The sequence below is a fragment of the Pelobates fuscus genome, chromosome 6 (genome assembly GCF_036172605.1).
Source record: "Pelobates fuscus isolate aPelFus1 chromosome 6, aPelFus1.pri, whole genome shotgun sequence".
Taxonomy (NCBI): Eukaryota; Metazoa; Chordata; class Amphibia; order Anura; family Pelobatidae; genus Pelobates; species Pelobates fuscus.
In genome coordinates, this window is record NC_086322.1 from 120,445,225 (window position 1) to 120,470,070 (window position 24,846).

Genomic DNA, 24,846 nt, shown 5'->3' on the forward strand with positions numbered 1-24,846 from the left:
GTGAACCCGGACAAGTCCACCTTGATAGTAACAGAACAAGTACAGTTCTTAGACTTCAATATAGACTCCAGATCCTGTTCTAAAATTACCCAAGTGTAACAAGCTGGTGGGGTATTGTTCGGTCATGGCACTCAGGTGTAGTAACAGCTCTCACCAAGAAGCACAATCCACAGAGATCCTGAAGTTAAGAACAGGTTTCTGTTGGGTCGGTGATGGCATAGGGGCTTTAAAAAGCAACAGAAAATCCAAGGCAAGATATCTGAAGAAGGGTTAGGCAGAAATCAGAGTAAGATAGTCCAGAGGTCAGGGCAGGTGGCAATCAGCAACTATCTGAGAGCAACAAAGTCAGGAAACCACCTAGGCCAGGAAACACAGAGAGGCAAATGCTAGATGTTATTAGGCTGGAAAATAGGCATGCTCTGCTTATAAAAGAGTGGCTCAATCACATAACCTGCTCCCACCTGTCGGAGGGTTTACCTGAGGTCACTGACTGTGTTACTCAGCCCCATCTTGGATACATCATCATCCTGGCTTAGCCCCTCAGCCACACCTCCTCTAACCTCTGACCTGCAGACCAGTCTCCTAATGCAGTTGCTGCCATCTTGGAATGCCGGAACAATCACTGTGAGTTCCCTGGCTGTAAATTAAGGATCAGAGGATACCGACTGGGGTGTAACAGCCACAGGCACTATAACTGCTGTGGACCGACCTCCAGGGCGCCCCGGGACAGTTAAGTACCGTTAGCATAATACCAAGGCAAAGATAACCAGGGTCAACAAAGAACTCTGTAGAGTTCTTTGTACCACTTTGGCTCTTGGCTCAGATAGTAGGACTTCTGTCTTCATCCATATAAGCAATCTTTTCTGTACTGTTACACCACACGGCTTTGCAGCACCTGAAGGCTCAGTTTCTCAGGTCATCAGCATCATACGACTAAATGGTCCAATTGACAGAAGATGTGCGCTTCAAATTGCATTGGTGTTAATGCACATGTACACGTGGAATGGGCGTGCGAACTTTGGTTCCACCCTGGATTTCGCGCTGGATTCCTGTGTCAGCTTCCTAGGTAGGGACGCTACTTGCAAGGTTCGACTTTGGATGACACACAAATCATTCGCTATATGCAACTTTGCAAGAGATTTATCGAACTGCTGCATCCTGCTACAGATTGACAACTTCTCAGCAGTCCAGCATATCAATATTCGAGGAACCTAGCAGTACTTACTAAAGATCTTAGTGACTTTGACAAGGGACAAATACTATTGGCTAGATAACTGGGTCAAAGCATCTCCAAAACAGTCTTGAGGACTGTTCACTGTATGCAGTGGTTAGTATCTACCAAAAGCGGTGCAAGGAAGGACAACCAGTAAACTGGTGCCAGGTTCATGGCTGCCAATGACTTATTGATGCATGGGGGGAGCAATGGCTCTGGTCCAATCATACAGAAGAGCTACTGTAGCTCACATTGCAGAACAATGTAATGCTGGACATGATAGAAAAGTGTCAAAATACTCAGTGCATCACAGTTTCAGAGTTTCCATGATGACCCTATCCACTGCCAAAAATGTCCTCAATGGAGACGTGCGTATCAGAACTGTAACATGAAGCAATGGAAGAAAGTTGCTTGGTCTGATGGATCGTTTTCTTTTAGATCAAGTGGATGGCTGGGTGCGTATGCGTTGTTTACCTGGGGAAGAGACGGCAGCAGGATACACTATGGGAATAAGGCAGGCTGGCGGACACAGTGTTATGCTCTGGGAATTATTTAGCTGAAAAAAACTTGGCGTTTATGTGGCTGTTACTTTGACACAAACCACTTACCTACAGATTGTTGGCCTCCAAAAGTCACAATAATAAAAACGAAGGTGATAAATAAAATGGTGCATCCGACTCTGTTTGTGGCATAATATGTCTGACAACATAAACAACGCAGGGCACCAAGCTACAGCGAGAGTTACCCACACCAGCAACATAAGAATTAGAAGAAAGAAGATATCTCATGGTAAGTATATATATATATATATATATATATATATATATATATATATATATTTACTAGTTTTATATTTTTTGGCCCGCTCCTCACTATTATTAGGGTCAAGGGGTTTGGTGGAGAATTTATTTTAGATAGGTGGCTAAGGGATTGAGAACTCACCCACCCAGGGGGCTTACTATTACTTGGCATGTCCACTCCCTCTATTTGATAATGAATTAGGATCCCATGGGATGGGGAACTTTTCTAGTGACTGGGCAGCAATGGTTGCCCAGTCGCGAATGTTTTGTGTTTAGTGGATATGGAAGTACATCACCTTCATTATAGTAATATGAGGGTCTTAGTGACCCCTATAGGATTTTTTTTATATATAATTTTTTTAATGTAGTGGCTAGCTAACAAGCACTGGCCAGTCATCACATGATTAATCCTTGCGCCATTGAGGGTTTTTAACTATTTGCACACTGGCTGCAAGTGCTGCTGGTGGACAGATAGTTTTTGAAATTATTAATTGACTTGGAAAAAAGCTAGTATATGATCATTTGCAAATGTGATTCCCGCCAGATGCATTTGGTTTGACATCTGCTACCATGGAGTCGTTGATAAATCTCCAATTCCGGTGCTATAAATTGGTTCTGATGCAAAAATCCCTGATTTTCCAAACTCATCTGAACAAATGTTACAGAATTGGTCTTAATGACTGAATACTGATCGCATCTGGCTTTAGTAAATATGAGAATTACCTTCTGAATTTGGTCATTTTCAACTGATTATGTCATTTCGGACAAAATTCAATGTTTAGTTAATAACCCTTCTAGAATGTTATGTGTAATTTACCTAATATAATCTAATTACAATTGCTTTTTAATACTGTCCATATGTTTTATTAAAAAATAATTTTCTATTATTACTTTTTCTCTTCTGCATGAAAATAAATAATGTATGTAACATTACATACCTCCTGGAACACTGTACCAAGCTGCTCCATTTGTTGTGCCGTCAACAAAGCTAGTGTCATCATCGTTTTTGCGACATGATTGCCTATTTGGGTCAGACATGGCTGGGTTAAAAGAGGAGTATGCGCGGGCTAAGGACTGGAAAGTGTTGTCATCGGGACATGCACTGTATTCATGTGCACTGCCTGCAGAAAGAACAATTTAAATTATTTATACAGCAATACACAATGATATAACAATAGCAATTAGCAATAACAAGGGCAATTGTGTGTAGAATAAAAACATGCTCATTTAATTTGTAAGGAGAGCTTAGGAGTGTTTAAATAAACAATACCGAAAATGGATAGCTCTGGAAACAGCAGCATTAGAAAGCATGAAATGGACTTTTGAATTTGATTTCCTAATAGTGCTTTCATGGGCATTTATAAAAACTGATCATAAGATAAACTACATTATAAGTCTTCCTAATAAATACAAATGATACAAAGGAACAGGAAAGAGTTTAAGTAATTTATTTGTCACATCAAGAATGTCAAAAATTTAGTTTATTTTGTTTATTTGTTTTAAATACTACACTCTAAGTCCCTTTCTTCCTTTTTTGTCTCCTCCTATACTATACTATACTGTTACCATACCTGGGAGTATTTCAGTCCAGATTTGTATCGTCTGCTTAACCAGCTCGAGTTAGCAGATTATATTATCTCACATTGGGTTGTGTTGTGTGGTTGCACATTATAGCACTTTTGGTTTTGCACCTTAGACATAGTATATTATATATACATTTTTTGCATGTCAAAAATTGATTGTGAGGGAAGGCATGTTCCACGTGTTTATACAATAAATATAGGGATTCAGATATTGTAATTGGTGCTTCTTTCACCTTTGTGTTCGCTCCAAAAGCACACAAAAACACAATACAAAACAGTGAGAGCACACAATATATAACATTACTACAGGTTATCAAATAAAGACACCTGTAACAAAAAAACATAAAAAAAGATCATAGGGTAATACAGTTTATCACAACTTAGTATAATAAGCATTATATGGTCCCACTCACATGGTACTGGGCCACTTAGATAGCTGGCTCAGACTTTAGAAGCCTTGACAATTCAGATAAACCAAGATAAATTTTTAGAGGGGCAAGAAATTTTAAACAAACGATTTTAACAAGGTTTTTTTTTAGATAAGGAGACAAAAAAAGGATAGTGCGATTTTTTTTTTTTTTTTTTTAAACAAACTGAAGTTTATTTTATAGTTGGGATGCATAATGGTGACCCCAGTGGCCTGGATTTTGTAGGTATAGATAAAGTCCAGGTCCACTGGAGGGGTTGATAAAGATAGCTTCCTTGGTAAATCTGAACTGAGGTAGATCTTTAACATTGATACTTTGCAACCCCAAGGTCTAAATGCTGGCTTTGAAATATTTTTTTTTTATGTAATTTATTATTTCTCTCATTATAGGTTCTCCTCTGCAATATTTAATGGTATTCATTTTGGTTTGTTTTATATATATATATATATATATATATATATATATATATATATATATATATATATATATATAAACAAAAATGAAGACAGGGGCACGCTCTTGGATTTCCAAAATGTATTTCAAAAAATCACCACCTCTACATCAACATTTCGACCCTTCAGGGTCTTTATCAAGATCCCTGAAGGGTCGAAACGTTGATGTAGAGGTGGTGATTTTTTGAAATACATTTTGGAAATCCAAGAGAGTGCTCCTGTCTTCATTTTTGTTTATACTATTGCTGGGAAGCACCCGGGTACAAGTTACTGGTGTATAAATTTGTTTCAGGTTGAGTGCCAGAGGTTGGATATTTTTTAGATATCTCTCTCTCTCTCTATATATATATATATTATATTTATATATTTTTATATGTATAAACTCATCTTTCATATATATAAAATTGTGATTTTGTTTATAATCAACTAACTATTTAAAACTAGACTTAGTTTTGTTTTATATTAAGTATGTAAATGTTAGGTTTCTTTTGCCTAAAGAATAAATAAGAATATTTATAATATGTATCTTTTTGCTTGTCACCTACATCGGGACACAGAGGGGAAGAATTCTGGGAAAGCCTTCACGCAACGAACGTCCCTATGTCAAAGATGCGAAACCCGGAAGAGGAATGAGTTGAAAGACATAGTGGGTGGAGAAGATCGATCAGAAAAGCCATTAAAAAGCAGGAAGAACAGGAGAAAGAAGGACACAGACACTTTTGAAAAAGGCTTACTTTGCGGAAAAATGTCAAGTGAGGTGGACTATAATATTTTATGCTTATGAGATTGTATGTTTCAACAAAGCTTTAATAAATTGTTACCCTTATACCTATTTGTACTCTGGAGTTTATAAGCTGACAAGTTGCTCCAGGACAAGCTGGGAACTGCATTTCATAGATCTCTAAGGATCATCCACCTCATCCTTCTATTGTCAAGGCTTCTAAAGTCTGAGCCAGCTATCTAAGTGGCTCAGTACCATGTGAGTGGGACCATATAGTGATTATTATACTAAGTTGTGATAAACTGTATTACCCTATGTTCCATCTGGGATTATGGCTTGTTGATAAATCTGATACAAGATTGTTCGCATACAGCTGTATAATAACCTGATATAAAATTAGGGTAGTGAAGGGTTACAAACAATTGAGACTAATGAGTTAGTCAAATCATTGTCTTGTAAATGAGGAAGAACTGAATGAATACAATTTAAAAGTTGCAAAAAGTAGAATTTGAAGTGAAGGTAATTTGTTCCTCTTTTGTGTAAGATTTAAGATTCTATGGTTGTGAAAGTCTGAACAATCACGAATGGGATAAATAACTCTTATGTCAAGTTTGGATAGTTATGAAAGGTAGACTATTATAAAATGGAGGGTTAGAAAGGAATGTGAGAAATCATGAATATTAGTAAATGAAGGTTCAGTTGGAATCAAGCTTTACTAGTAAAAAAAAAAAGTAAGGGATTATGTCTAACATTCTATGACAATAGCAAGAGGTGTATGTGTCACGTTCACATAGAGTAAGATGGAGCTCAACTGCAGATTTCAAATTAAATAGATGTGCATGTGATATATTGAGGGAAATAAAGAGATGACAGTTCACCAGAGAATTCACTGATACTGTGTCTTTAATATTTTGATTGAAGAAAACATAGGTACTGTATCTTTAAATACTTCAGTATTGGTGAGTGGATTCTTAGACAATCTTATACAATTGAATTGCAGCAATAAAATGAAGGAAAGGTAATGGAGATTAACTTGCAGAGATTTGATTTAGCTTAATTGGTAGAAAACATCTCAGCTGGAGACTGAAGGGTTAATGAATAGGAATTACTCCTATAACGATAGGAGAACGTGCGAGCAGGCTAAAGCTTAAGTGCTCAGTAGTCAGTGGGAAAGTTCGTATAACACAAGTGAGGTAACTTAGCTTACAGAGGCTTTAAGTTGGTCCCAGAGTCCCCTCCGGGGAGGTTCCGTTGGAGAGAGGTCGAGAGGAGTCAAAGTGCTAGCCGTGATCGAGGGAAGGAGAAGGAGGTCAGTCGAATACGAGTCCGGTTCGGTACACAGGAAAATTGTAGAGAAGAGTTGCAGCCGGTTCAATTCCGCGGTACGCTGTTCATTAATCCAGCGTCTGTTGTCTGGCGCGGTCGCATTTTGTAGCGCAATGAGACCGTGTCAGAGAGGGGGTGTGGCTACAGTCCGTCAATCCGGAAGAGACAGGAATTACTGGTAACGGCCATGACAGTATGAAGTAAAGTGAAGAGATGGACTTTAGAACAAAATAGTTTTACCAAGAAGCAATAAGAGAATGTGTCATGTCCTGAAATCCAAACCCAGGCATGACGGTATCTTGGCATATTAGAAAATGTGGGGAATTTTAATGCCTATATTAAATCTCAGTTGCTGCAACTCCATGAGGGCCAACCCACCCTTCTCCCATGCCCTGGTAAGGTGGTGAAAAGAGAATATAATCTTTGCACGTCAGTTTTAACAGAAGTATAGGAAGGATTTGTAATGGGTATACTAATTTGGAAAATATAACAGATTTTAGAAGGTATGCTGTTCCTCAACTGAATGGTGATAAGTTGGATCATCTGAGAAATGTTAAGTTGATAAAAATTATTAAAGGGACATTATAGACACACAGCTCACTTCAGGTCATTGGAGTAGTCTGAATGCAGTGGCAATGTGAGTCTGACCACTGGATTAAATGTAAAGAAATAAGAGGCTGTGTAGGATGTGGGTAGGATGTAGTCCAATGTCTAACACTGAAGATTTGGACCAATCAGCATGCATAAGGATAGAAAGGGATATATAATTAGTCATAACAAGTCATAAAGTCAGAAGATATAACCGAACTATGCAAAATACAGATGAGAGGGTCTAGAGAAAGATTAAAAAGAAGAAGAAGAGTACAGGAGATGAATTAAAACCATTGATCGTTAATTTAGTTGAGGTTGGACTATATCAATTTTTAATACTTGATCGAAAACCTTTTGCACATTCAGCATAAAGTTACCAGGTATAGGGTATGTCATTGTCACCACAATTGCTGACATTACTGCCTGAACACCTTCTTTGATTGACTGTGAGCTCCTAGTAAATCCCAATTTCTGGGGAAGTTTCTAATCTTATGGCAATAATTTTAGAGATAAGTTTCAAATCCTGATTGAGTAATGTTATGTGACTACCAACCCATGTATTTTTATTTGGCTTTCGGTAGAATATTGTTCAAGCTAGTCTCAATTCATCTAATGGGGTTTAAATTTAAACTGATACGAATAAGAATAGGTCAATTTTTCCCCCTCTCTTTGTCAGCTTTTTACATATCATAAATATGTTCGCTTCAGTTTTAAAATATCGCAATATTTGTATCAAGCTGCGTTCGAGTGTCATGGAAGTATACTTTTTTTGTGAGTCCTGCTTTCCATAGAGATCCCATTTATAATAGATTATGTATAATATTCTAATCAGAAAAGTAGTAAAAACAGGTAACCTAACTAAACTCGAGGGTAATACAGTTTGATGCCAGTGAATTTGAAATTGTAAATAGAAATCATAAAACCATCACGAAGCAAGCTATACAAAGTTAATGCCCCTCCTGGTATTCTACTCCCTCCACATTTGTCCTTTTTCTATTGCACACTCACAGTAACCCCTAATAGGAAAGGTAATATTTAATCATCTCTGTGTCAGTTCCATGAAAAAAGGTCCATGTTGGTCTTTTGCCCGTCTTTATCTTCAGATACTGGTGAACTGCTTCACCTGCACGAGCATCACATCTTTCTCCATATAATTGTATATGTATTCTATGCAAATGTGTTTGGTCAGAATAGGGTAACTGTTTTGGCCACAATTAGTTTTAATACTGTAAATAATTATTTGAAAACATAGCTGTTTTAATAGTAGTTTTAGAACTGATTTGTATTTAATAATATACATTCAACTTACCACTACGAGTCTTGTCATAGGGATAATTGGCAACAAGATCACCTCCATGAAGGTTGGCAGACAGAACAAATGGGATATCCATAATCCAATTTATTATTGCTCTTGTTTCAGGGGCAAGCTGAAAAGGTGCATAATCGAGAACTATTATTTACTGCAAGCATGCTTCATTTGTTTTACAATGTAAATTAACATATTTGGTCCACTGATACACCTTCTAGAAGTTAAAATAAACATTGTACAGTATCAGGGACAACAACATTATAAAATATTTTAGGCAATCACAAAAGTTTTCACAGAGCACTTGAGCTGTAATATACATTAGTTTTTCAAAAAGCAGCCCTTAAGAATTATTAATAACAGCTGGTAGACATTGCAGCTAAAAAATATTGAATGGTTTCCATGGTTTCATCTCTCTTTAATGTCTAGATGCTACTCACAACACATAAGAGAGAAACCCCAAAAAAGAGGTAACTCTCAATAGATTACCCATTATGTTAAAGGGAAACTCCAGTGCCAGGAAAACAATCCGTTTTCCTGGCACTGCAGGTCCCCTCTCCCTCCCACCCCCCAATCCCCGGCTGCTGAAGGGGTGAAAACACCTTCATTAATTTCCCAGAGGCAGCGACGATGTCCCACGTCGCTGCTTCTTCCTCCGCCGCTGCTCCTCCTAGTGATTGCTTCGGCCGGTGGGCGAAACTGATCCCACTCACCGGCCGGGGAGACCTAATGCGCATGCGCATAAGTGCAGCGCATGCGCATTAGAGATCCCCATAGGAAAGCATTGAAAATGCTTTTCAATGCTTTCCTATGGGGAAATGAGCGACGCTGGAGGTCCTCACACAGCGTGAGGACGTCCAGCGACGCTCTAGCACAGGTTTCCTGTGCTAAAACCAGGAAGTGCCCTCTAGTGGCTGTCTAGTAGTCAGCCACTAGAGGTGGACTTAACCCTGCAAGTTATTATTGCAGTTTATAAAAAACTGCAATAATTACACTTGCAGGGTTAAGAGTAGTGGGAGTTGGCACCCAGACCACTCCAATGGGCAGAAGTGGTCTGGGTGCCTAGAGTGTCCCTTTAAAGCCACTTTTTAGAGTAAAACACGTTATACTTTGAATTAGGGTTAAATTAGGTTTAATTAAATGTAATTGTTAATTATTTAATTAGGGCTATCCCCTCTGTAGATTACCAAGTAACCCCTCTTTGACTTATTATTATTATATTATTTATATAGCGCCAGCAAATTCCGTAGCGCTGTACAATGTATGCTAGATAGTATTCTTTCTCTTTAGATGCTTCTTACTTCCACCTCCACTGACACTAGACAAAAAGGCACATTTTCTAATTACCTGCAAATGCATTTTCCCCAGGACACAAAAAAAAGGTTTCTCAGTGCATGCACACATCACCTTCAATTCTCTGAGCAAACGGCCCTAAAGAGTTTAATCACTAAATAGTGAATAATGGTAAACTGAAAATTAAATAACAAAATGTAGACAAAAATTGTGAGTTACTGTTTGGATAGTTTACCTTTAGCCTAAATGTTGCAATTTGGCTATCAGTTCACTGTATGATTATATGTACTCACCCCTTCTCCCTCCAGCATTCCTGCACTGCCATCACACCATGGCATTACACAAAAGTGACGTTAACGCCCAACCCTGCCTGCTACCCAACCTCCTCTAATATGATTTATTTTGTTATGCACACTCTCCCAAGCTGTCCTAGCAAGATCACTCTTTTTCTATATTATTCCAGCAGAGCTGCTGGGGGGATTTTCACATCATGTACAGCTGAGCTGTGAGAGAGTAGGAAAACCACTTGCAGAAGGCTATGCTGCTGGCATAGAGGTCTATGCAGATAGATTATTGACAGGTTAATTTAGACTTTAAATTGGGAATATCTAAATAAGTTGTGTATCATGACAGGTGCACTTTAATGACAGCTGCTAATTACCTATCACGAATAGCAATATTATTAACATGGAAACTGCCACAAGTAGATAACAGTCATTATTTTAAAATGAACACTCTAACATTAAACATAATTATGTTTATTTTTAACCTTAGAATTCTAAGGTTTATTTAGATTCAGGATCCCATATTTTAAGGGACACTATAGTCCCCAGAACAACTACAGCTTATTGTATTTGTTCTAGTGAGTAGAATCATTGCCCTCAAGCCTTTTGCATTAACCCCTTAACGCCGTTACGACGTACCATGCCATCCCGCATTAAATGGGCTTTAAAGACGTTACGGCGGCATGGTACGTCGTAACGGCTTGCAGCCCCAGGAGATAGCAATTACTTACCTCCGCCGCGATCCTCTTCTGGGGGGCTGCCTGAGAGCCCAGGTAGCCCCCCTCTGGCAAATGAGGCCCCCAGGGGCCATGTGATCGCTCTCAAAGAGCGATCACATGGCCCCCTATAGCTGGCTATGGATCTGCCAGCAGGGGGACTGTCTAAAATATCAGACAGTCCCCCTGCTGGTGGGAAGTATAAAAAAAATAAATTAAACATGTGTAAAATTAAATTTAATATATTTTTAATTATACGTATTTATATATAATATATATATACATCTATTATATATATAATATATATACATATTATATATATGTAACGTCATACAAAGTGTATTTTAATATTAATATAAGTATATATATTAGTATTAAAATACACTTAGAATGACGTTACATATATATAATATGTATATATATTATATATATATATATAATAGATGTGTGTATATATATATTATATATAAATATGTATAATTAAAATAATAAATAAAATAATAAAAGAAATAAATAAAATATTGAAACAAAATGTAATATAAATTATATATGCATATGTAATTTCATTCTAACTGTATTTTGTTATTAATATATATATATATATATATATCGGTAACAAAATACACTTAGAATGACATTCTATATATATCTATCTATATATAAAATACAAATAACCGCATATATATATATATATATATATATATATATAGAATCAAACCAGGAATAATTGGGTTGCACTCACGGTCTTGAATAAAAAGTTATAAATTTATTCCATAAATTGATGCAAAATCGACGTTTCGGTCCTCTCAGGGACCTTCCTCAGGATCAAATGACGTCATTTGATCCTGAGGAAGGTCCCTGAGAGGACCGAAACGTCGATTTTGCATCAATTTATGGAATAAATTTATAACTTTTTATTCAAGACCGTGAGTGCAACCCAATTATTCCTGGTTTGATGCTATCTACAACCCCATGGGAAGTGGCACCCGGCAAGTAACATTTATACTATTTATCTTTTGAGCAAGAGTGCATGGACCATTCCATTTTTTGTATATATATATATATATATATATATAGATATATATAGATATATATAGATAAATACATATAATTACATAAAAGATTACATTAGTATACACGTAAAATTTAAATACCTATAAATGCATATATATTAAAATTCCACGTGTATATTTAAATAATCTTTTAACGTAATTATGAGATTTGATTAATTAAAATTTGATTGACATGCCTGACAACACAGGGAGAAAGTGCAGAAAATGTAATTCGCTAGCACTATATTTGACCCTGTAACTCTCCAAGACACCATAAAACCTGTACATAGGGGGTACTGTTTTACTCGGGAGACTTCGCTGAACTCAAATATTAGTGTTTCAAACTGGTAAATTGTATTACAACGATGATATTTTAAGTAAAAGTGACGTTTTTCGCATTTCTTACAAGCGAACGCCACTTTTATGGTCTATATTATTGTTGTAATATGTTTTACTGTTTGAAAACACTAATATTTGTGTTTAGTGAAGTCTCCCGAGAATAACAGTACCCCCCATGTACAGGTTTTATGGTGTTTTGGAAAGTTAGAGAGTCACATATAAGGCTTGCATTTCATTTTTTTCACATTGAAATTTGCCAGATTGGTTATGTTGCCTTTGAGAGCGTATGGTAGCCCAGGAATGAGAATTACCCCCATGATGGCATACCATTTGCAAAAGTAGACAACCCGAGGTATTGCAAGTGGGGTATGTCCAGTATTTCTTAGTAGCCACTTAGTCACAAACACTGGCCAAATATTCGTTTTTTGCTTTTTTCACACAAAAACAAATATGAACGCTAACTTTGGCCAGTGTTTGTGACTAAGTGGCTACTAAAAAAGACTAAACATACCCCACTTTCAATACCTTGGCTTGTCTACTTTTTCAAATGGTATGCCATTATGGGGGTAATTCTCATTCCTGGGCTACCACACCGTCTCAAAGGTAACATTACCAATCTGGCAAATTTCAATTTGAAAATGTAATGTTCTATATTTGACCCTGTAACTTTCCAAAACAACATAAAACCTGTTAATGGGGGGTACTGTTGTACTCGTGAGACATCGCTGATTACAAATATGTGCATTTTTTTTGCAGTAAAACCTAACAGTATTATGACATTCACAGTTAAAATGTCAGACGGAAATGCAAATTTAAAAAAAAATCTTATTTTCTCACATTTTTTTTACTTTTATTCATAATAAATGATGTTCCATATATGGATAGTTAATGATAGATTAAAGCTCTGTTTTTCCTGAACAAAATGATATATAATAAGTGTGGGTGCATATAATTTGAAAGAGGGGAACTACGGGTGAACAGACATATAGCGCAAATTCCAGTTTTTGTTTACGTTTTGTTTTGATCAGAACGTGCACTATTGACTCCGTCCTGAAGGGGTTAAACAATGTATTTTCAGAGAAAATGCCGTGTTTACATTATACTGGCTACTCCTCAGATGGCTGCAAGAGGTGCTTCATGGGGCAGTGCTGCACAGTGTACAACACTGACATTCAGTGTCTTCACCCTAAACATGGTGACACTGAACTTTCCTCAAAGAAATGCATTGATTCAATGCATCTCTATGAGGAGATGTCGATTGGCCAGGGCCATGTTTGGTTTGTGCTGGCTCTGCCCCTGATCTGCCTCCTCGACAAGCTCAGCCAATCCAATGCTTTCCTATGTGAAAACATTGTGATTTGCTGAGAGAATCACCTATGATGATGTTAGTTAAGCAGGCAGATCAGGGGCAGAGCCAGCAGCAGCAGACTGGAATAAAAGTAAGATTTTACTATATTTAGGGGAGTATAGGGGGCTACAAGGTGTTTTTTACACTACAGGGTCAGGAACACATGTTTGTGTTCCTGATCCTATAGTGTTCCTTTAAGCTGCATGCTACACTCCGCCAATCCGATGGTTCGCTCACACAACATGATGATGCTGAATTTTAAGGACTTGGAAAAGGTCCTAAGGACAGGCCCATATTTACCATGATATATGTATTTGCAGTTACATTCTCACCAATCAAAGGGTCTCCTAAACCATTTTTATGTTTGGCAAGTACAATAATAGATGTGTTATGTGCATAACCTAAAATATAAAACACTTTCTAATTAATTAGTTTTAATAGAAACCTTAGTGTTCTGGTAAACAGACTTCTTCATGTTTTGCAAGAGATGATTGTTTGTGCCACCTTCCTTCTCATTTATGTACACAATTCGATCCAGATCAGGAAAATTTCTGTTCAGGTCTATTCCTTGAGCATTACTTCGACCAACAAACCAGTCCTTCATGTCTCCAGGCTAGAAACCAGAAATAAAACATCAGCAAATCATATATTGCATTTCACATTAAAGGCATCTCAGAACAATATAGTGGGAAAGGAGAACTTCTTACAGAAGCTTACACATTATAATTTACAATTATAATTTACAGATTATAAAACAGATTTTAAATTGCTCAGGAACTGCAGCATTAATCAGCGGTGGGGTGTATTCACTAAACAACATAGTTGTGAATAGAAAACAGAATTGAAATCTTTAGGCAAAAACTGCTGAGTTGGAAACATTTTCTGAACTCTGCCATACTCACAGATTGGTAGCCTAAGGTTTGAAATTAAAATGAAAAATGAAAATCATGCACATAAGCACAAATCGCACTGTATTTTTTTATACTATTTGAACCCATATTTCTTCAGATTCCTTACACAATACTATGGCATTTTTATAGGAAAGTGTATTTTTCTTGCTTATGTACATATTTAGCATGACATTTGGAATAGCTGTGCAAACCTACTTTTTAACATTATCATAAGCTGAATTTCAATTTCTCAAACATACAAGTTTGAGAAGTTGCTTAAATCAGTAGGGAGTTTTTGTTCCTTTCTTGATTTCATCACAACTTTAATGCCGCTGAATTTTATGCAAATTAATTCATCTATTGACTTTATTCTTATTGCTTATATTTACATTAGATTACACTTTACTGAGTAATGTAGAATATTATTTTACATTCATTTTCTCTAGAGCAAATTGTGTTCAGTGCGAGAGACTGTGATATTCCAGAAATAACCTGTAGAGGGAAAAAGCAGACCGGCGTGCATACAGAATAGAAAGTCCACTGCAAAGAAGGTCAATATGTTCTACTCCCATATTAACATTTATTCTAAAAGCAGAAAATGCACTCTTCCCTTTCTTTTTAGTTTCTGCTATTTTTTACTGCTAGGCTATGTTATTGGTATATTAATAGGTTTGCAGCTACAGCACAAATAGTGTATTCTAATACAGAAAAAACAAATCGAGGCAATGGACACGGTAAACAATGAAACACAGACTAAGTAAAGGTACTTCTTCAAAGTGAGTTAATCCTCCATTGGACTAGAATTGTATTCTTTTTAATTGCACGCCTATGGAAGGTGCCAATGAAAATGTGACCATCTGCGTATTATAAGAACAAGCCATCTGTCTATGTTGTCCATGGCAGGCATTTCCATCTTTTCACGTACACTGTAACTGTTATAATTGAAGTATCTCAAAATGTAGGATTTGGCTAAAAGAGTTTTAGACAGAAAACAAATCTTCTTGTTGATACGAATAATAGATCCACTTACTTGCTGGGCAGCTTTCTCAAATCCATCTGGATTGAGAGAAGGCATGATGTGGATACGAGTACTGTGGATTAGGTTGACGATTGTTTCATTTCCTTTCTGGTATTCATTGCAGAGATATTGAGCCAAATAAATAAGGAGTTCTCTTCCAACAGCTTCATTCCCGTGCATGTTTCCAACATATTTAAATTCAGGTTCACCTGTACAAAAAGACCACAGAGAAATATTTTAAAGATTCTAAAATAATAAAATAAAATTAATTATTTTGATACCTGTATGTTAAAACCAGTACAGGTCACATATTTACATGCCTGTGTCTCAGATAATATTTAGGAATGGTAGGGCAACAAGTGGCATCATTGGGAAGCAACTTTATGACGTAAAATTTGAAAAATTATATTTTCATTGACCATGGACATGGGGTGGCAGAATGCCAATTGCCATTTGAGTCAACTGGTACAACCTGAATCTCTGGTGAGCAAGGCGTATCATAAACTCCTTCGGAAAAAATGAATTTATGCGATATGATCAGAATGCCTAGTGAAAATAATGAGCTCATTGGTTTTGATGCTTCTCTATGAGAAACATTCTATTGGCGCAGAGTGGTGATTATTGAGTATGGTCTCTGCTTGCCAATGCTTCTCTGTGGGATGCATCGGATTGGCCAGGAGATCATCACTAGTTAAGATATCCTAGGAGTGAAGATGAGGGGTGAGAAGACAATCTCAGTGCTGAATTAGAGATAAGAAACTTCTTTTACTGGGTACTGTAAATCAATCTAAATCAACTGTATTTATTTCTAATGCTGTAGTGCTCCTTTAATAACAGCCTGGACCATTCCTTTTAGAAAAAAGAATACAAACATGTTTTTACCTTAACCTGCTCTTCTATCATGTCAAAAATATATTTAATTTGTTTTGCACCTCCATGACACTTGAAATATATACTGTATAATATGGTTTTGTGATTATCATTAAAATCGTTTTGTGACAAAATTGTCACAAGGTTGTAAATGCTGCTAATTTTAAGTTTATTTAGGAGTTAAATTACTTTTGTTTCTGTTCATGCAGCCCTAGCCACACATCCACTGGCTGTGACTCACACAACCTACATGAAAAGTATGTTTTATTTTCAATCAGCACAGTGTATTCACTTTAGATATTTGTTTCTCCTGCTCTCACACACAAGAGGCTAATGCAGGCTATTTACAGAGCAAGCCAAGAAATTATAAATTAAACAAACTGTGCAATACAGGTGGCTTAAACATTAGATCTCTCTTTACAGGAAATATATAGGGAGATTTTACAAGTTACATGCATTGAAGGTGTGGCATCGGCTGCATACACAAAGTGATTTATCTCATAATTGGCACATAGACTGATTTATTGAGACTGAAGCGACATGACCTATACACCAAAACCACTCCATTAAGCTAAAGTTGGTTTGATGTTTATAATATGTTCCTTAAAGAAAAAAATGCATCATCATACATGAGAATGTTCATGGTGAAGAATATTTTAGAAGCCATCAAGGGTAATTATACATGTCTTCAAAGCCGCACATCTTGAACTTTTGGAATTAAGTATGATTTTATTCAAATTTAGTCATTGTGTAGGTGACACACAATACTTAATCCCATTAGATTATTCACAACAGAGATAATCTATTAGCTAATCTATTACGATGTCTGAAACATACAGAATTGGACATATAATATGTATGGTCCTTTTAGTTCTGTCTCTCAACATATGCATTTAATATATTTGGACAAAGTTTTTTAATTATTTATCTTTAAAATTCCCATAGGCTTTAATGGTAACTTCTGTAGATAAATAATTTGAAAAGTTTATCCAGAAATATTAAATCATTTGAAAAACGTAACCAAAAATATTAAATCAAGGCCATAATAAGAATCTAATATAGGCCTCAATGTTATCTTTTTTGGTTAAGATTTCCAAATGATTTAATATTTTGAAATGTATTTTAATATTTCGATTTATTTGAATATGTTGACATGTTTTTTATATATGATATATTTTTTGGAATGTTAATATTTTGAAAAATGTATTTGAAAAGTTTATCCAAAAACATGAAATCCCTGCCCCATTGTATTGGGGTGCTTTTAAATGCCTGGGCTGAATTTTTGCCCCTGTCTGGAACTATATATATATAGATATAGAGATATAGAGATATAGAGATATAGAGATATAGAGATATAGAGATATAGAGATATAGAGATATAGAGATATAGATCATGGCCTATTATGTTTATCTATCATGGCCTGCATGAGGTTTTTCACCAGTTTGAGCTACACGAACTGTTCTGTGTGATCGGACCAGATGGGTTAACCTTTGTTGGGCACTCATGACCCTGACACCGGTTCACCAGTTCTCTGCACAACTTTTGGTAGGTACTAACCATTGCATACCAGGAACAGCTCACAAGACTTGCTTTTTTGGCGATGCTCTGACCCAGTCATCTAGGCATTACTATTTGGCCCTTTACAAAGTCACTCAGATCTTTTCGTTTGTCTATCTTTCCTGCCTCCAACACATGAAATTCAAGAACTGATTGCTCACTTGCTGCCTAATATATCCCACCCCATTTGTGCTGTTAGTGGGTTTTTACACAAGAAAACACATTTTATTTCTGTATATTTTCCTGCTCTCTCTTGTCACCACTTGCCCAAAATAGTATTGTATGGCACGTGCATGGCAATCGATTCCTCGTTATTTTTGACAGATCCCTTCAAGGATTTCTATCAGTAAGTGTTCGCCGGATCCACTGGGAATAGATTCAAGAGGTAAATCAATGGTCCCACTGTACATTATGGGAGAGCAAGAAACAGCTGAGAGGTTGACTACTTACAATGGGTGTTGCCAGGGCCTTCCTGCAGCCATAACCACTAAAGTGTGACGTAGTGGTTATGGTGCTTGGAGTGTTCATTTAAATTTGCAGGATTAATATCACTACTAGATATCTAAATTGCATCCACTCGCAGAATGTTTATGTGGTTAAAAAGATAAAAAAATATTACACAATGTTGCTACTTCCACAGGATGAGTCTGTTTACAATAAACTTTAGATTTTAGCTCAGGAAGGAATGCATGATTAAAAGAAGCAGATGATTTGCTCCACTGAGGTTTTGTTTAAAAACAGAAAAAAATGTTCCCAAATTCAGGAGCGTTCATAAATGCGCAGAAATTAATTATACAATTGTATGAGGGAATCCAGAAAATGAATTCATTGTTTTATACTGGTGGCCTTGGGACACATTATACTCCTCAGACTATCTGTAATATACTGTATATGTATAACATATCGGCCAACTGAATTGTATTCTCTCAACCCATAAAATATAGACATTTAATAATAGTACCACATAAATTATAGACATATCGGAAGTGCATAGCAACAATGTTTAAAATAAGAATATCATATAATCCGCTACGCCAGCACTATTGGTATCTGCAACATGGCAATATATTTAGATGGAGAGGATTTACACTCATTGCTGTAACTGTCTCTTACAAAAACATATAGGAGTTCATTCAATATACTGAGAATTGTGGAGGTTTAGGAAGATTTGGATATTATGTGTGGCCAATAACTACAACCCCTAGTGAGGTTTTGCGGTGTTACGTGTTAAAACATGGAAAATATTAACTTTGATGTTTACCTTTAGCCCTTACTTAATATGCATTATCTACACTTTGTCTATCCTTGTTTATCATTTTCTCTTTGGCGATTGTTTCAGACTCGTTTTTAGACTTCTGTATTCAGTGCTATTCAGAATGATGAAACACTTTTTTATATATATTGGTTTATTATTAAACCGTTGTTTATGGTAATAGTTCCTTTTTATGCATTCTTAATAAAAAATATTTTTAACAAGAGCTTTGACATCGATTTTCTCAAGGTTTTTTTTTTGTCTTTGATAATATAGGGACTGTGTCACAATTATTTATCATGGTACAAGATTAATTTTATTGCATTGTAATATTTTTTTATTGTGGCAGTGTGCTAAATTATTACGTATACTCAAAAGCTCATAGTCCATCAAATGTATATTATAAGAAAATAGTAGATATCAGCTAGTATCTCAGCAAAACATTTTAATGATTAAAATGATACAACGTCTTTAACCTGCAGCCGGATTGGTGTGATCTAATTTTGTGTATACAGAATGTATATGACTAAAATCCCACGTATTAGAAGTCATTTGACATGAACACTTTGTCAGTACAGTTACAATAATTACCTTAGGAACTGTGTTAGCATGAACAATTCAATTCAGTACACACGTTGAAAAACAGAGGAGAATGAATCCTGATGACGCATTTCCATTGATGTGTGTGGGTGGATAAAAGGAACCACAGCTAGGAAAGTGCACTGCATGAATGTACATTAAATGGGACGAAAAAAGCAACAGCTGGCTATTTAATTTAGGTACACAGAGGATAAACATACTCTATGTACGTACCCAAAGGATTTTTCCACTCACTAATGATTAGCAAAGACATCAACAAAAATAAAACAGTTCTCACTTATCAGTGATAGAAGTTGAATTTGTTGTATTTAGAATGGGGGTGGGGGGGGGGAGATTTACTAAGAAGTGAATTGTGTGGACCTGAAAACCAACGTGCAACCCACATACTTAACATACTTAGTTGGGGGAAACAAATCTCAAAATATTACAACTTAAAAATTACCCCAACCTATTCTTTAGTAAACAGACCTTGTTTTGTCTATTTTAGGAACAAAGTAAAGGACAATATGCTAGTGGTCAAAGTCATAATACATAATTTATATGTAATTGCATGACTGCCAACCCTGCCAATTTAATACTAGATCCTGAAAATAAACAGAGCAGACACTTATTATTCTACACTCTTCTACGCACAATTTAATGCTTTAATATCAATTTAGAATTATAACTAACTTATTTCTAAATTTAGTTTAATGTTGCGTACATTCTTAATCATGGCACCGTAATCTTAAAGCAGCTGTGTTGCCGTCGGGGGACTCCGTCAAATTCGCAAAGATTGCCTATTGTGACATCGCCGTTGGGGGCTTGTAAAGGTGAGATTTACTTTCCTGAACCTGTCCCTCATGGGCATGGCCATCTTGTTCTGGCAGGTCCTCTTCAGGAGTCGCATGTGTGAGAGTACAGCAGTGAAGTCTATGGAAGATATTGTGAGACTGCGGGATTCTCCACAGACAGAGCCAATTCCCTGCAGCCATCACTGGTGACATCTGTCGAGATTGACACAGTAACTCCACCCAGTGTCTAGTCCCTCCTTTGTGTCTGTATACCTCTTAACTAAGTTAGAATTTCAGTGAAAATCCAACACAGTCAAAATGAGTATTTAATAAAAATTCTATCTTTATGAGATATTCATTTCTCATGTGGGGGGGAGGGAGTGACAGTGGTGCTTTAATAGGTAAATACCGGTAATGTTAACATTTGAAAGTGTTTAAAATCTGAGTATACTGCTGTAATTAACATGTGCTTGTGTTGAAAATGCTATGCCTTTGAAAATGCTATCCATTTCATTTTACTAAGGAGCATCTAATCAGCAACATTTGTAACGCATCATCCTGTATATGAGTTGTTTTTCAACCCACAGAGCTCTGTCAAAAAGCTTTGCCAGATTAAATACACAAAAACAGAACTGGCTTCAGTTTACAGCACAGCGAAACCAGACAGGGGTCAAATGAGAAACTAGCAGGCACAACTGAGAAATATTATTTAAATAAAACAAATACCATTTATTTCTATAATGTTAGTCTAACAGCTTTTAAATGCAGGATTTTTTTTATTTTTTTTTGGAACGTGATACTTATATTCAAAATTGAGTCAACAATATATTTAACAAAACCCTTGTTACATCTCCTTATGTCTTGTTACAGCCCTGTTGCTTCTCTGTTACATCTTGGCCTTCCTGGTTGTATTATTCCACCTACTGTAACCCTGTGTGTTGGCCTTGCTATCCCACACCAATAAAGCTTTAATTTACAATAAAGAAGCAACATCTCCTTATTGTTTGCAAATAAACTATAGAAATAGTTAACCCCTAGACAAAGGAAACAACTGGAAATCCTAAGACAGCTTCTTCTACCACTAATAACCTACCAACAACAGGCCTACCTTGCTTCTGTCTTCCTTTATTTGATATTAAATCAAATAACCCCTTATTTAATTCCGTATTTCCATGCATAATCCCTTATATAAAGATTAAGCAGGTCACTAAAATCTACATTTTTTATCTTAGATGAATGATTTTAAGCAATCTGGATAGAGCTGTAGCTTGGTATGTACCATATAACACCTTAGTATATTTACATATGCTTATTCAATTGACTGTTCCCTTGGATGGATGGGAAACTAGATTTCTTATTTTATATACTTAACCCCTTAAGGACACATGACGTGTGTGACACGTCATGAATCCCTTTTATTCCAGAAGTTTGGTCCTTAAGGGGTTAAGGGACCACTATGGGGTCAGGAACACAAACATGTATTCCTGACCCTATAGTGTTAAAACCACCATCTAGGCTCCTTAAATATAGTAAAATCTTACTTTTGTTCAAGTCTGCAGCTGCTGGTTCTGCCCCTGATCCACCTGCTTGGCTGACATCATCTGAAGTGGTGGTCTGAGCCAATCACAATGTTTTCCCATAGGATTGGCTGAGACTGTCAAGGAGGCAGATCCGGGCAGAGCAAGCACAAGCCAAACACAGCTCTGGCCAATCAGCATCATGAATTGAATCAATGCACCTCTATGATGAAAGTTCAGTGTCTCCATGCAGAGGGTGGAAACACTGAATGCCGGTACTGCACACTGCAGCACTGCCCCAGGAATAACCTCTAGCAGCCATCTGAGGAGTGGCCAGTGGAGTTATCACTAGGCTGTAATGTAAAGACTGTATTTTTTTCTGAAAATACCGTGTTTACAGCAAAAAAGCCTGAAGGTAATGACTCACCAGAAAAAATACAATAACCTGTAGTTGTTCTGGTGATTACAGTGTCCCTTTAAAAAAGATATCTAGCAATCTAGTGTGAATTCCTTCCCATATACAGTTTTAGAGTACAGACCCCTGAATCATGCACAAACAAGTGTTTAAGGATAGGATCATATTAACAGGGTTGATCAAAGTTAATTTAAAATTTAAGGTCAAAAACCCAAATTGGGAAAATTATCTGTCAGCTATGTTTTCAGTTCAGCTACTCTTGCCTTAAATCTAATGTAATAATTTCATATTGCAGAATGTACACTGGAAACTCTACAAAAAATATTATACAGTCAGCCTTCAGGCAACTAGATAGAGAGCCCCAAAAAGCAACCTTTTCAATTATAGCACAATCTGCACCAAAGGCATGGTCACAGCTTGTACTGATACATTATGGTGTATGTGTATATATATCGTATTGTTGTTTCTGTTCTTTTAATTATTCCCTACAAAAGAGAATTAGACAAGAGAGCAGAATATTTTTCCTTCTATGGTGATATACATTATCCTCTCAAGGTCCCAGTTCTTTTGGGAATAGATTCTCTATGGCAACACTATCTGTACTCCCAGAATTTTGCCCTTATGGGAAGCATCTCACTGTCGATATACTAGCAATGCATAATGAGGAAATGACCTCAGCACCATCGAATGACAAAAAAATGCTTTTACTGTGATATGTTAACTTGAGCAGAGAAATCCATCTGGCCTTAGCTAGATCACAGTATGATTGCAGTTCCAATTACTAATAGTCACTGATGCACAATGCATATTAGCGCTTATTTACTAAACATGACAAATTAATTTGACAAAACAACTGCCACATTTAAGGCAAAATAATTTGGAAACATTCTTCTTGTTATTTTTTTAGACTCAATGATTTGGCCCAAAATTACTTTTGTCACAACTTCTTCTTGCGAGAATGAACCACCCTGCATTTATTTTCACGCAAGCGCTTTGCTTTCACTACAAAACCGAATTATGATTTACCTTTCCGCCAAGCAATATTCAAAAACAATTTTAGCATGTGCATTACGTAGAAGGTATGCACAGCCAGCTCATTGTATGTTGCTGTTTAAACAGACCTGAGTGTTAAATGGTCTGAATAACAGATGGCCATGTACACACAGCAGCAGGAGAGAGAACAAATTAATGTTACCAAGAACAGCAAGAAGAGGCAGAGAAAGGCCAATAGAATCATTCCTGTCTGCTAATCCTCTCTGTCACCATGGTAACATGTCTCGGACAAATTATGCATGCCTTAATCAATTGACCACTAGAGAACCTTTCTACAGCACAGGTCGTCGTTAACATGATCATGAAAAACCTACTAAAAGGATGTTTCCATTTGTGCAAAACAAGCACAAAAAAAGGGGGAAAAAAAGACTCAAATTGCAACAGCAGTGACTGGCAGCCTGACTGCAGTGTAATATGATTCATGTTTGGTTTGCTGAATGTTATAGCATACCTCCCAAGTGTCCCTTTCTAGAAATGATTTTGGGCCCAAATACCTCCTTCCCTCTTTTCTATCCTAATGTTCCTGTTTTCTAGAAGCTCCATATTGTTGGTGTGTATAACAGAGCTCCACAGCAATAATACGCACAGTATTGTCTTTAAACTATAATAACTGTTTTTAGAAATCAGTCTGTCTAAATACTATACATTCTTCTTTTTCTAAATTATACTTTAGCTAAACAAAATATTATTAAATATTATTAGTAAGTCACCAAAAATTCTCAGAACAACCCCCTTCCCACACCCTTTACTAAAAACCTAAAATTAAAGTGTCCCTCTTTCTCATTTGAAATGTTGGGAGGTATGTACAGGAATTGTAAGTCATAACATCTGGAGTGGAAATATTGTCTTTAGAACATCAACTTCGGTAACACTTAAAAAAATAGCTCATATATTTTGCATGATCATCTTGACAATTCACTGGGAAGATCGTGTTTTCAATCATCACACAGCATAGTGGGTGATGTCATCTATGGCTGACAGTGCACGATACAGAGGTCCCTTATCTCTGGGCTGTGGTAGGACATGCATGCCCTGTGCTTTCTTAGATTCATAAGAGTTACACTATTTTAAATCATCCCTGTCCATTTAATGATATGGTTGGATAAAAGCTGAGGAGAAAAGCAATTATGGTGGAAGCTAAATGAATTGCAAATGGCTAATTTTGTTTAAATTTTTCAAGTTGCTAAAATTCAGAGATGGTACTTAATGTATTTTAGCAGGTTTTTGCATTCCAATTGAATGACAACTTTAAGAACACACTGTAACTCGGGATCTCATAATTGGCATATGCTTCTGCGCATATAACAACTCTGGTGAGAATTACTGGCAGGGGAAAGAAAATGACAGAAGACAAGCACTTCTAAACCAAATGTTTCTTATCTCGCAGAACATAGCAAGCCACGTCTGTTAGAATTTAATTTTGCATTTTAAAAAACTTAAAAGAGGGG

The 24,846-nt window shown here is 36.4% G+C and overlaps 1 protein-coding gene across 1 annotated transcript in view; it reads right to left on the reverse strand.

Annotated features, from left to right (window-relative positions):
- The window catches only part of CPE (carboxypeptidase E), a 59,764-nt gene that overhangs the window by 13,510 nt on the left and 21,408 nt on the right, over window positions 1–24,846 (reverse strand). Inside the window, exons 2-5 of the mRNA XM_063458199.1 lie at window positions 15,373–15,569; window positions 13,898–14,065; window positions 8,424–8,541; window positions 2,952–3,134 (exon numbers count right to left, since the gene is read on the reverse strand). Coding sequence (XP_063314269.1) covers window positions 2,952–3,134; window positions 8,424–8,541; window positions 13,898–14,065; window positions 15,373–15,569 — 666 coding nt within the window. The remainder of the gene's footprint in view (window positions 1–2,951; window positions 3,135–8,423; window positions 8,542–13,897; window positions 14,066–15,372; window positions 15,570–24,846) is intronic.